We start from the raw sequence: 13,297 nt of genomic DNA, 5'->3' as shown, positions 1-13,297 counted from the left end.
AGGATGTTTTCTACCCAATACTAGTCACCATATCGGACTATGATTCAGAAGTAACATAAAATCATGACAACAAGTTTTGAGGGCAAACCCCTGCATTCAGTATGTGTAAATAACAGCAAGGGCAAGGCAATCATGCAGAATGGCATGCACCAGTTGATAACTTGGGCCAACTAAACCAAACAACAAATACAAAGTTGTTTGCTAACCTACGAAAAAGAAATGCAGGAAATCCCCGCAAAATGGGGAACTGGTTGTTTAGTAAGCATCTGGGGAGCATGATGAAGGCTCCCACTGCGGTGCTGTGCTAATACAGGTTAAGGCCAGCCTCAGGTGGAGAAGGCAGGCAATTGTTTGTAGGAGCTGGATGAAGAGTTTATCCCTTGTACAGCAGTGGTAAGGTACCAGCTACCATTTTAGATGCTGAGAAACTAGAAAAGGTACAGAAAAGAATGTCTAAATGGTTTCAAAACCCAGAAGAAATGCCCTTATCAAAGACACTTAAATTGTCCAACCTTTTTATCTTATCAAAAGATAGACAGGTTTGACATTATTGCAGTGCAGAAGATGCTTCCCAGGAGAAGATAGCAAAGGGTACAGGCTTTTCAATCTAGCATAGAGAGCCATTATGACAGGAAGGTGAGGTCAGACAAATTGAAAGTGGATTTTAGACACCAGTTTTTAACGGAGAGTGAGAAACCGCAATGGAGAGCTCAGGGCTGGATGCCTTTCTTCAATGACACTTTTGCCAAACACAGGTTATTGGGCTCATGAAGGACCGTCTGTATGAAATGTAAAGGTCTGCAATAAAACGGACAGACTAGACAAGGTAATGATCTCTTCCAGCTGGAAGCTTTATGGGTCTGTGAATTAGGCTAGGTTTGAAAATGGAAGGGATAAAACAGGGAGAAGTGTCATATTTAAGGAGTATTTTGAAGAAATAGCATTCAGAGGAAATGACAGACTGTCATTTTGTCAGATAAATTATCAGCCGCACATCCTGCCAGGGGTCTACCGCAGTCAATAATGGCCAGCTCTTCTTTCAGAGACCATTGGCTTTAAAACCCTGCAAAGGTCCGCTGCATCCTTTCACCTCTGCTGGTTGGAAGGAGAGCAAAGCCCACATTGCACTCACCGTCTCATTCTTTTTGCTGAAGACTGGCATAGCCACTGTTGTCATGAGCAACAGACTTTGAGCCTGAGATGCAAAGAGCTGCCACAGAACAATGAGCCATGTGTTAGCAAATGCAATACTGCAGATAATCCGAGTGAAAGGCACCGGAATTCCCAAGGACCCCAGATGTTGATTACAATTACCCACCTCCTTGTCTCCCACACCCCTCTAAAAAGAGATGGCAGCACTTTTCAATACTCCATATCCGAGAGGATTGTGGGATGGATGCTTGCTCATGTGGGGTGATAAGGATGGGATGAAAGCCAGTGAAATGTGTTGAAGCAGGAGAAATTAAAGAGCTGTTTTAATGAAGAGACAGGAACCTGCAGAAGTGGTGGCACTATTTATACCCACCACGCATTGGGAGTGTAGACATAAGCACTTATGCAACAAGTGTAAAAACCACCAACGCAAGGAGCACGGAATAGAGAAAAGCAACACAAATATGAACAAAATCACAAACGAGATGTCATCTACATTGCAAACACATGAATACCACGAATGCAAAACACCACAGGCAAATATTTAAAAGGCACAACTATACACAGAGCCTGCTTATATATACTTGTTACTCAAGCATTTAAGCTTAGAAAAAACAGAGACAAAATAATGATCCAAACAGATACAACATAGCAAGCTATCTCTACAGGGGATACAGGACATGCACATGTAATGGGGTAACAGATGCTCCCAGTTCTGCAGAAGACAGGTGCTCTAAACACATACATGAAAGGAGGTAAAACAAGCAAGACACATGCAAAGGAGTCTCCCAAACACACCTAGCTATCAAAAGGACATAATCCCTTGATGCCAGTAGCATCCCCCTTCCATCTCTCATTTGGTCAAGTAGCAAGGCAAGAAATGACCTCCTGTATCCATTACTACGTATGCTGGGAGCCATAAAAGACCCAGTCAATAATCTATACAGTCACTTGGTAGAGATTTGAGCCTCGTATCTTGAGTTACTGGTCTGGATGATTCTTTGTGGAAACTTCCCACTCACAGCAACACTTGCACTAATACACAGCAAGTAAAGGTCTCTGACACTTACCTGACATATGGAAAAAGAGGTCTGGTGAACTAAGCTACTGCACAACAGACACCCCTACCTACTCTGAACCAACAGCACAGCGCAGCTTCCCAGTACATCCAGCATTTCCTCTCCTCTTCTTGCCAGTGTAAGAGGGCTCCTTCAGTCCTGCTGCCCCAGCCCCGCCCCCCCCCCCCCCCCCCCGCTCCAGATGTACAGGCCAGCTGTGGCTGTGAGCACTGGCACTGACACACCAACTGGCACAAGGGAAACAGCACACTCACAAAACACAGGGGTGCAGTTACCTCCTCAGACTGTGGCAGCTAGTGAGAGACATGGATGAACAGATGAATGAACACACGAATGAAGGAATGAATCAAAGATGGGAGAGGTTGGGGTGGAGGAAGGGAATGGCAAGCCAAGCCAAGAGGCAAGAAAAGAGATACAGCAAAACAAGTGCAGCAAACAAATCCCTGCGGCTGCCTTGGGAAATGTGACACCATACACCAGTGCCAGGGGTGGCATGCCTGCTAATAGCATAAACTTGCTTGGTAGTGAGTAGCATTTCTGGAGGTTTTGCTTAGCGCACTCAAGTACCACGTCCCCAGCTCTCACTTGGCGCAGCTCCTGCAGCAGAAGACATCCCCATGCACCTGCACAGAGCTAGTGTGCCACAGCTGCAGCCTCAAGGGTCAGCCACAGCACAGACGTGGGGGACGGGCCCTTCCCACAAGAGTCTCCTGAGTATAACATCTATGCGCCATGATGGTGCAAGCCTGGCTGTTTTGGAGGTATTTCTTGGGGTATTTCTTTCTCAGCTGGTCTTGACTCTGAGCACAACACCGAGCACCACCATGTGTGACCTGGACTTCCACATTTCCTGCTACAAAGCTAAGCTCAGTACCCCTACTTTTACTCCAACTCAGAGAGTTCAGGTTTCTCACTGTGGATCTTAAACCTGAAAACTGTGGGTTCTCCCCAGGGCTGTGGCAGACACCCTAAATCTGCTGCTGGCCAGACCGGAGCCAATAACTTCAGTCCCAGTGGGATTGTCTATGGAAACGTTCTTAATATTTCTAGAAAATTTTTCCCCTCAGATAGTATAAATAGTCCTGAGACGTCAGGTTTGTTTCTGGTAGAGGGAAATCTGGCTTCTGGTCAGCTCTAGCTGTCACAGTTATGCAGACAATTCTCTGGGGTGCAGAGTCCTGTGTAGGAAAAAATCTTTTATCTATCTCCCTGAAAGCACGGCGAGCCCCCAAAAACCTGTAACTTTCTCTTTTGGCAGTGTAAAAAGGGATGGAGACGAACATTGGGGAATGTCTTCTATTTGGGGAAGTGCAGGGGAAGGTTCCTTCTGTGGTGGTCTACTCCTTTGAATTTCAAAGCTGCCTTGGCAACACAACACCGTAATAAGCACCTGCTCATGATCCAAATATCTTCCTGTAGGGCAGGCCTGTGACAAAGCAAGGGGCACTGGGAGTGCTGACTGTCTGGTCCTTTGCCACGTGTCCTTTACCCACAGGGCTGAGCACAGGTCTGCGGTAACATTAGGTCTTGCTAGCTCAAGGACCGAAAGAGTGAGCCTGCTTCCCAAACTGAGATCTGTATCTTTGAGTGGCAAGCAGTATGCAGTTAGCTACTAGGCTGGAGGAAATAAATCTCTGTGACCTGTATCCTGAGCTGTAAATAATCTTTCCTGTGAATAATCCTTTAGAAGGTAACCTGCTTTCACAGAAGCACTGCTTAAGTCATGCTATGCCTGTGTGATTAGTCCTAGGCTCCTGGTTCACTGCAGATTCAGACCTGAGTCTGCATACACATCTCAACTCCAGGAGTGAGCAGAAAAGAAATTGTCTGTCTCAGCAGAGCCAGAGACCAATAATTTCTATCAATCACCCAACTCCTGGTTTTGCATAAATTTCAGGACTTTATTTAAATTCTGATACATGTAAGATATTTAGATGGGAAGCTGGGACAAGTTATATGCCTAACATACTAGCTAGGTGTCTGACACCTTTGCCAGTTTGGCCCATAGGCCAACTGTTTGCTGACTAAAGACTTGTGCTGTAGGTCCTTACCGCACTGTCCATGTAGGCTTCAGTCCAAATAATGTCATGGTCGTGGTTGATGACCATGGGACGGCTGAGCACATGCAGGTACTCCATCACGTTCTCCTGGACATCCGCTAGTGTGGAGATCTGAGTGTAGTAGCCTTCATGGAAAGACAGAGGGGTGAGTCACTCTGCTAATGTGACTTCCATATTTTTAAATGAGTGTCCATGCAAAGCTAGAAAACCAGATGTCAAAGACTGTATCTACCCAGACGGTTTATCTGCACTTTACAAAAAGAGCCTTGATGTGCCTTGTATCCAATAGTTTCTGTGGAAATCTGGAGTTTCAAAGCATGGGCTCTCTTCTCGAAATACTGGACCCATGCTCAAGACCAGAGTCTTGATATAACCAGAATCATACCAAGCAGATATAAAATGTTGCTTTGGGTCTTGGGCAAAACCGTCCACTAGTCAGGCTGCCTTTGGTCCTGAAGGCCAAACATTGCAAACAAAGCATTCCACCAGGCTACCCACCTACCCTGCCCAATTTTATATAAAGCCCAAACTCCCAACTTCTTTTTCAGAATTCTTCCAGCACTGTACTCTTCTGTCTGCCTAGCTTTACATCCAAGGATGGTGACTACATCCATCTATCCATTGCAAGCAGCATGTAAAAGTGCAAGTTGCCTATTTGCAGAGCTTTGTCCCTGCAGATGGACCCATAAGTCTAATACTACAACAAGGAGTACAGGGGAAGAATGTTTTCAAGTTGTCAAAAGTTCCTCAAAACCAGCTGCTTAACTGGTTAGGAATGCTAACACAGTGTAATATCATAAGGACTCTTGTCCTGCTTCTCACCACATGGAACCGATTTGTTGTACTTGATATAGGACAGAGTATGTCAGATAGATGGAAAACTTGTGTTATCACTTGGAAAACACTGCCATGTGAAAGGGCTCATGATCTGATAAGGTTTGTGATGTGGAAACAGATTTAGTGTGCTTGAAAACAAGGACTGGAAGAGCTATACAATGTGTTGAAACAGAACCACCAAAATAAGTGAGCCTTCTGCAGAGCTCAAGTCTGGTAAGTGAGAATTCAAATGCAAAGAGCGTATTTTTGTTCTCTGTTTGGTTATTCAGGAGAATCCATTCTCACATTTTATGGTGAACCAACAGCACCGTGAATTCCCTGTCACTAATATTATGGCTGAATACGCAATCTGAAATGCAGGGGTTTGTTTCGTCTAACAAAAACGAGAAATGCTATGTGTGGTTCATAGTGCTAATAGAGCCTTGAACGTCCCCAGCTCACAGAGATTCTGCAGGCCAGCAGCTCTTCTCTGTCAATTATTTTTGGTAGCAAACACACCCATGCATTTCGTAGTCTGGTGGAACCACTGCTCAGCCAGGAAAAGAGTCGATATACCTAGCTAGTCAGCCTCCACGTTCAGTCTTCCCTTCCTTTCCCTGTTTAAGCAGGATACTGATGTAACAAGCACTGCCGACTGTCTCCAGGCTCACTGAGGCCAGGTCATGCCCAAACAGGGACGACTTTTTTCTTTTCTTTTCTTTTTTTTCTTTTCTTTTCTTCCTTTACTCTTGCAGACTCTGATAGGACTAACTGGACTTTTTAACTGGCCCCAAATGCATAGAGGTGGCTCACCTATTCTGAATGGATTTTCCCATTCATGCCATTTCATGCCAGCTAGAGAGAATATTGGTTTTGGGGTGGGATTAACAAGCTATCCTGCTACCTCACTGAAACCACTGGCACACAAAGAATTTGGACAGGATATAGGGGTTAACCTGCAGACCTTGTGAAAAATGCTGTAAAATCTTTAAAGAAGAGATGTTCGTTTTACATCTCAGCCAAAAGATGTCAGGCTTTCTGACAGAGTTTTAGACAGATTGTCAAAAGCCAGCAACTGGGACACAATAAGCACAGGGACTTAGGTGGACTACAGCCAGCATGAATCTCGGTCATAGTGTCCCTTGGCACCGTGACAGGAAAATGTGGCGGCTCAGCACGATAGAGTTGTGTTAGTTGGACACAGGAACACTTCATGGACAAGCAGGGTCTGCTTTTTCCTTAGGCTGTTTTCCAACCAAGGGCTCATGGGCCCCAGCTGTAGCAGGTAAGCCTTAAACAGGTCCAGGGCCCCATGGCTGCAGTCCACGCGACATGTGTGATGGGGGTTGGGGAACCATTCCCTTACGGCACCTTTGTTGTTGCAGGCGATCCATTTCACATTGGGGGCAAAAGTGACCTCCCGTCCAATGAGGTAAGTGAAAACCCGGACCTGGGATCAAGAATGCAAAGACAGAAGAATTAGGCTGTACTATGCTACCAAATTCAAATGGCCGAGGTTTGGCATCCTGTTGTACGCTGGCGTGAATGCCTGTTTGCGGCAATAGCTCTGCCTTCACACAGAGACAGGAACATCTTGCTCCATTGGTTTTGCATTTGTGGACTGGAACTTAATTTCCAATTACAATAAGCCCAGAGAGCCAAGTAGCACCCGGGATCATCTGAATAACAAGGCAGAAGTGCAAATTCTGTTTGATTTTATGATAGCAGCTCTGCCAGGCACTCAGCAACCACATGCGGAGAGGTTTATAGCTCACAGGAATCCTTTACCCAGGGGAACAGCTGGCCGCATGAATCATTTAGAGAAAGCTTCACCATTTCTCTTGTGTTTGACCAATAACAAAAGAGCCAATCCTGAAATAAACTGCTTTAACAGCCCCATGCTCTGGTCTCTCAGTCGGCTGCTTCGCTCCCTTTGTGCATTGCTGCTAGCTGGGATGAGGTAAACAAATAAATCAGGAGGGTTTAGGATGAGCCACGGTCTATTCCACTTTCACAGTCTGCTCTGCTAGTACAAGCCTGTAATCACAGCCCCCAAAGTAAACAGGGCTGGAAGGCACCTAGAGAGGCTGTCTGGGCCATTCCCCTGCCCACCGTAAGAACTGGTTATAGCCAAACCTTTCCCAAACAGGACCAATATAAACAGTCCTGGATGGGATTAAAATTCTTTGCAAAAGTTGTGGGTTTTTTATTTTATTTTAAAATACTAGCTCAGTCTGTATCATTTTATCAGAAGAATGTTTTGATTGCCCACACCTTTAGAAAACAAAGTGTATGGAAAAAATATAAAATTCCTTGACCTACAGACATCCATCTGTGATCCTCTAAAATCACCACAGCAAGTTCCTGGCTGGCTGCTTTGTCTTGTGTTTACAGCTGGATGCACGCATTTTGGAGGACGGGAATGCTCAGCTCTGCCCGACATCCTGGCTCACGCTCTCCTATTCCCACCATAGCAGGACAGCACCTTTCCTCACCCTTTCTATTTATCACTTCCCAGACAAACCTTCCGATCTGGCCAGTTGTATTTTTCAAACACAGCTTCATAATCCTCCACTGCTCCGTCTGTGATCAGCATGATAGCTTGGTTACACAAGCCTCCTTGACCGGCATCTCTGAACTACAAACAGAGAGGAACAGCATTAGTTATCTCAGCACAGGCCGTGTCTGTGTAATTGCAGCATACTTACTCATGGTGGGCCGGATCCTGACTTCCTCTTGCAAACCTCACACTGTGCTTAGAGAGTTCTGCTTAAATAAAGATTGTGTTTGTATGCTGTGTATAATTTTTTTATTTATATAGCCCTGCCTAGCACGTGTAGACACAGGAGGCTTTAAAGAAGTAAAATAATAAGGAGAAAATAAGTGCTGTGGAGGAAGGGGGCGATTTCCTGCTGCCTCACATCTTGCAGTCACATTCGTTTATGCAAAACAACTATAGACTGACCATAAACACTGCAATTTGGATTTGACAGCAATAACTGTCACTTTTTATGGCAGAAAATGTGAGAGGAGGGGGAAATCAGACTCATTATTTCAGGGTAAATCCATCAATCTGCCAAAAAAAGAGCAGAGAAGGGCAGGAGCACGTGAAAAAAGAAGGCTACTGCCATCAGAGCTAAAATAGGTTATGAATGTGCCAGATAGGCCCTACACTGTAATGACAGATGACCTGTTATCTATGCATAAGTGATATTTAAGGTAGAGCAGAAGCACTCTGGGACTCTGGTACAAACGTTGATGTGCTCCCAAGGACACACGGAGAGGTGTTGAACAGGTTTGCTCTTACTGTCAAGCCAGATCCTGCCTGGTCAGCCAGGCAGACCAGCCTTTGAATGCTCCTTATCTAGTGCTTCTGCATACAGAGGCATTTGCCTCTCGTGCCCTCAGGTACACCAGCTCTAGAGAACCAAGTGCCTTACACAGCACCAACCGAGGTGTTGAATTAGCAGTCACCAGAGGAGGTAGCAGAGGACGTCAAGGCACAAAAATGAGCGGCTACTTTGCTGCGGCTCTTAGCTCAGTGTCAGTACGCCCTTCTTGCACAGCATCTCGCTGCTTCTACGCTCTGAGCAAGGAAAAGTCTAGTCAACAAAGGAATATACAGAAACTGATGCAGAGTAAAAAATATGGAAAGAGGAGGATATGACAACTCTGCACAAGAGATTAATGAGAGGCAATGGTACGAGATGGAGAGCATATGAGAGACTAATTGAAGGGTGACTAAGGTTATATCAAACACAGCAGCAATTTTAAACTGGAGAGGGCAGTTATAAAAGAGGAAAAAGGTATCCAAGTGGCAAGACTAATTGCATAAATAAAAGCAAGCACTGGATGGGAGAACAAGAGCACAGGGTATGAACTGGGTCTTATAGATGCTTTAGGGTTCAATTCACAACTTCCTTCTGGTTTGGTAATGCTACGTTAGGACAGAAGGCAAACGTCTTTAGCAACACGGATGGTACTGCGGTTCCACTACAGATTAACATCATGACCATCAATACGTGGAAGCCAACTCCAAGTCCAGATTTCCCCAGTTATTTCACCACTCCTACAGTTACCTCTGTGATTGCCCCTTATTATGGAATTACCAGGTTCAGTGCTAATATCACCATAACGTCTCCTTTCACCACCATTTATGTTATCAGTCCTCTCTCCTTCAACGATACTCTTAATATCATGGAAGTACCTGTTACTCTACTGCAGTAAGCATGGATTCAACAGCTTCTGAAGAATGACCACACATATGAACCCGTCTCTCCCTGTTTCTTGATAGTCCCATTACTTGTATCACTGACCAGAATCAGTACAGATGATCATGAGAGAAAAAGGTGGTGTAACAGGGTCATTTCTAACTAGCTGTTCTCAGGCAAAACATCCATGTGAATGACTGAATCAGGATGAGGTGGCTGGGTGTGCTCCTCCTCTTTCATATCTCCAGAGCGGCACATTCAGAGGGGAGATACACTGTACCTCTGCAGCTGTGGTCATGCCAACCCAGCAGTGGGGATCTCCCATGTCTTTCTCTAGGGAGTCCCCGAGGTCTGACATTTCCAATGGTCCAAAAAGCTTCTACACCTTTTACCATGGAAAAAACCCCATCAGTGCCAGCTATAGGGTAATTGGAGCTCCAGGAGGGGGTCAGAGAACTCACGCCCCCTGCTCAGCAAGGAGACTCAGGGCAAAGGCTGAGGGGGCACAACAGGAACAAGCACAGGGTGTCCTTAGGTGCAAACAAAAGGGCAAAAGCAGTTGAAAGCCACATGGGATTCTGCTACAGACCATCAGGTAGGAAAAGGACAAGGAGTACCAAGTGAGCTATTCCTTGGACAGAGATCAACTGTGTGCAGATTAGCAGAGAGAACGGCTAGCATGAGTGTCAATTAGGGAGGCATAGGGTTACAATGGTGTGGGAGATGGTTGAGGTTGAGGTTCAGATCACAGATATGTGAACCTTGCAGTTATGAAAGCAGATTATTCCAGACTGTTGCAATCTACAACATTTTGTTTAGATGATTATTAAATTAACACTTAATTAAGGTCACCCACCATTTCATCAAACTACTTAAGACATCTCTTCGTGTAGCTTACTTCAGACCTCATAATACTGAGAAATTAGATGCTGTATCAGAACCAGCAATCTCCTAATTACAAGAGTAGATGATATTTTCAACAGGGAAAATGAGATCATCAGTGTTATAGAAATAGAGATTAAAAAGACAGATTTAGAAAACAAATGAACAAGAGGTAATCCCTGATTTTTAGGTCCTTTTGTGGCTGGCTGCAGCTGTAGCAAATGATCTGACAGCATTCACATCAAGCTCTGAGCATAATTCCCTGCTCTGACTGAAGTCTCAGGAGCGTGAAAGAAGGGGAGATGAGGAACAAGATGTCCACAGAACAGATGTCTGAAGAGATGCGGGCTAGAGCTGCAGTTGGTGAATGAGGCACGGAGCTACATATTATCCTGTATAACTTTGGTGATGTTGCCAGGAGTAACAGGCGTGCTCTAATTAATTCAGGGTCATAGTCTCTTGTACTCCCTTGTTTGCTCGTTGCCATTTACTTTGCAGTTATAGCCTAGCACAGAGTTACTAGTGAAGCAATAGGAACATCAACATAGCTCAGTGATGCCCAGGCACGCATGCTGATAATATACACATCTGGCCAGATGACTGAGCAGCCCCTCTCAGTCTCCTCCTACCCCATTCTTATGCAGACCTGCATCCAGAGTGGCCCCCAGAATTACTGAAAATTCAAATTTAGTGTAAAGTGTCTCATGGGTAGAAAATCAGCAGTAGAGAAGGAAACAGAAAGCCAGTGAAGAAGTGAGAGAGATGGCATTAAACAAAATGGCATAAACTGGTAAACAGGAAATCCTGAGCTTTGCATATCCTGACAAATTTTCTGCAGAATCCAGGTCCATAAAAATGCAAGTGGAGTCAAGAAAAGATTTATAAAGCTTCAGAGAAGTAACAAGAAAGGGAGTAAAAAGAGTATGTTGCCAGATGATAAAAACCAGAGGGAAATCGTCAGACAGAGATGCTTTATAGCCTCCATACTTCATCATCAAAAGGACATTATTGTAATGGCTGGGTACACACTGAAGTGATAAGAAACAAAGAAAAGAATGAATGAATTACAGGCAGGGTCACAAAGTGGTAGGGTTAAAGAAAAAGTTAATTGAAAGCATTAGAGTAATCTGTGCTCAGCAGGAAGGGAAAGGATTGCAGAAGGCGTTGCTGAACTACTTGCCTCATGGGCTGAGACCTGACTGGGACTACATGAGATCACAAAGGACAAAGAGGAAATCAACAGAAAACATGTGTTACAAGAAGGGAGGAAACTAGATGGGTAAGTTGTCCTTAAACATTTAGCACACTGCTAGAAAAATTAATAACACAGTCCTCTTGTGAGTGTGCAAGTGAAATGCTTCCCCACACAGGTTGGGTGTAAAAGGCCACAAACTCCTTTGATTACTCACATCAGCAGACGGGTTCATTCTTTTTGTGACACCAGTTTTCTCAAGTCACACAGAAATTTACATCTGAAATCCAGTTTGTTACAAGTTTCACCATTTTTTTTTTTCCCCGCCTATAGCTATTTTGGAGTGACCTACTCATAATTAACCTCAAAATTCATGTAATTTCTGAGTTCAGCAGTAAGTCAAGGCACCATTAATCCAGTTTGGTGTTAAAAGGAAACTTCTTTCCAAGGTGGCCTCAGAGAGCAGAACTTGGGGTTTCTTTTCCTCAGCAGCATCAGAAAAACATCAGCTTTCAAAATACTTACTCTGAGCAGATCCTGAGAAAGGAGGACCCATAAAAGTAACAGATTTTGTACTGTCTAATCCTAAAAGATTCATATATAACAAATCTGTGAATATATATATGACTCTGTTAGGATTAGGGGTGTGTGTTTGCATACGTATAGATGTACACACACACATTTGGCAAGTTGATAAAAATATATAAATATCTTTACAACTGATGTACATTAGAAAGGATAGTCAGAGGCTCAAATACCAACCAGGAGGCTGAATGCTGGCTGGAGAGGAATATCACAGAGGCAGATCAGCTGGATAGGAATTAACAATGTGACAAAGTCTGAAGAAATGTAGCTGTTGTTACACATTGTGTTAAGAGGACTATGGTGTGTAAAACAAGGAAGGTAATTATTCTGCTCTGCTTAGCACTTGATAGCTCTCAGCTGCAGCACTTACATACTGTTGGGAGGATGGTGTTTCAGGGAAGGCAGGCAGCCTGGAAGCAGCCTTGAGCAGAGCAGCGGTCAGAACAAAGGGGTATAAATCCTGCAGGAAAAGGGCGAGAGGACAAGACATGCCAAGCTTGTTGAAACAAAGAAGAGAAGATAGCAGTGAGATAGACTAAAACTTGGTAAACAAGAAAGGAGCTCAAAAGGTGGCACTTGAGACCTGAGAATTTTGAAGCACTTTATAAATTTATGCTTAAGACCGTGGTTTCCCTGGGACACATATTTTATTGAAACCACTTGATGTGTGGCTAAATTGAAATAGAGAATTTAAGTGGTTTATTGAGCATGGCAGAGAGGGGCAGGGGAGTCTCTGGCTAACTGTTCTCCTGAAGCTGTTCTGCAAATTGCGTCATGGATTAAAATATGCCCTGTCTACCCCAGGACATAATGGAGGAAAACAAAGACAGTGAGAGATCGTGCTCTTCTTCAACCTGTCTCTGCTACTCATACCTCGTTGAGTAGGTCTCTACTGGGCTATTAATTCTACAAGCAATTGGACTGAGGAAAATTACCAGGGAAATTTTGCAGCCACTTTCATTACAGAGATTATTACTGGTTGTCTATTGTAATCAGCAAAGCCTGTTTCATCAGCATGATGTAGCAATTTTCATTTTCATTCTCTTGCGTGTGCTCCTGTGAACAATAACAGGACAGTCTGTGAGGAATGGCTATGATTACAAGCTGAGAATGTGAATTTTGTCTGATGGGAAAGGGGTGGCCAATTCCACCAAAGTTCCCCCTTCTCCCATCCGCATGACTGCAGCAGCACAGGTTTGTTTCAGGGCACACTGATAGAAACCCTTTTCCTCCTCTATTACTGATATAGATCTAAGAAGCTCTAAGAGAGGATTTTAGAGTCCTTAAAGCATAGGAGCACTTGATAGGTGGTACCCTTTT

General features: G+C 44.3%; 1 protein-coding gene across 6 annotated transcripts in view; it reads right to left on the bottom strand.

The window, feature by feature from the left end:
• The window catches only part of CACNA2D4 (calcium voltage-gated channel auxiliary subunit alpha2delta 4), a 133,117-nt gene that overhangs the window by 93,728 nt on the left and 26,092 nt on the right, over positions 1–13,297 (bottom strand). For 5 of the 6 annotated variants that reach the window (XR_007508734.1, XR_007508733.1, XR_007508732.1 and 2 more), the window contains exons 11-15: positions 7,632–7,745; positions 6,479–6,557; positions 4,283–4,416; positions 2,507–2,524; positions 1,133–1,210 (exon numbers count right to left, since the gene is read on the bottom strand). Coding sequence is in view for 3 of the 6 variants with exons in the window: in XM_049822242.1 (XP_049678199.1) it covers positions 1,133–1,210; positions 2,507–2,524; positions 4,283–4,416; positions 6,479–6,557; positions 7,632–7,745 (423 nt within the window). In the remaining 3 variants the exon portion in view is untranslated. The remainder of the gene's footprint in view (positions 1–1,132; positions 1,211–2,506; positions 2,525–4,282; positions 4,417–6,478; positions 6,558–7,631; positions 7,746–13,297) is intronic. The other variant, XM_049822244.1, reaches the window with a different exon arrangement.

Source organism: Accipiter gentilis, chromosome 18 (assembly GCF_929443795.1).
Source record: "Accipiter gentilis chromosome 18, bAccGen1.1, whole genome shotgun sequence".
Lineage (NCBI taxonomy): Eukaryota > Metazoa > Chordata > Aves > Accipitriformes > Accipitridae > Astur > Astur gentilis.
The sequence above is the reverse complement of the archived record's forward strand: the minus strand, read 5'-3'. Positions and strand labels throughout refer to the sequence as shown.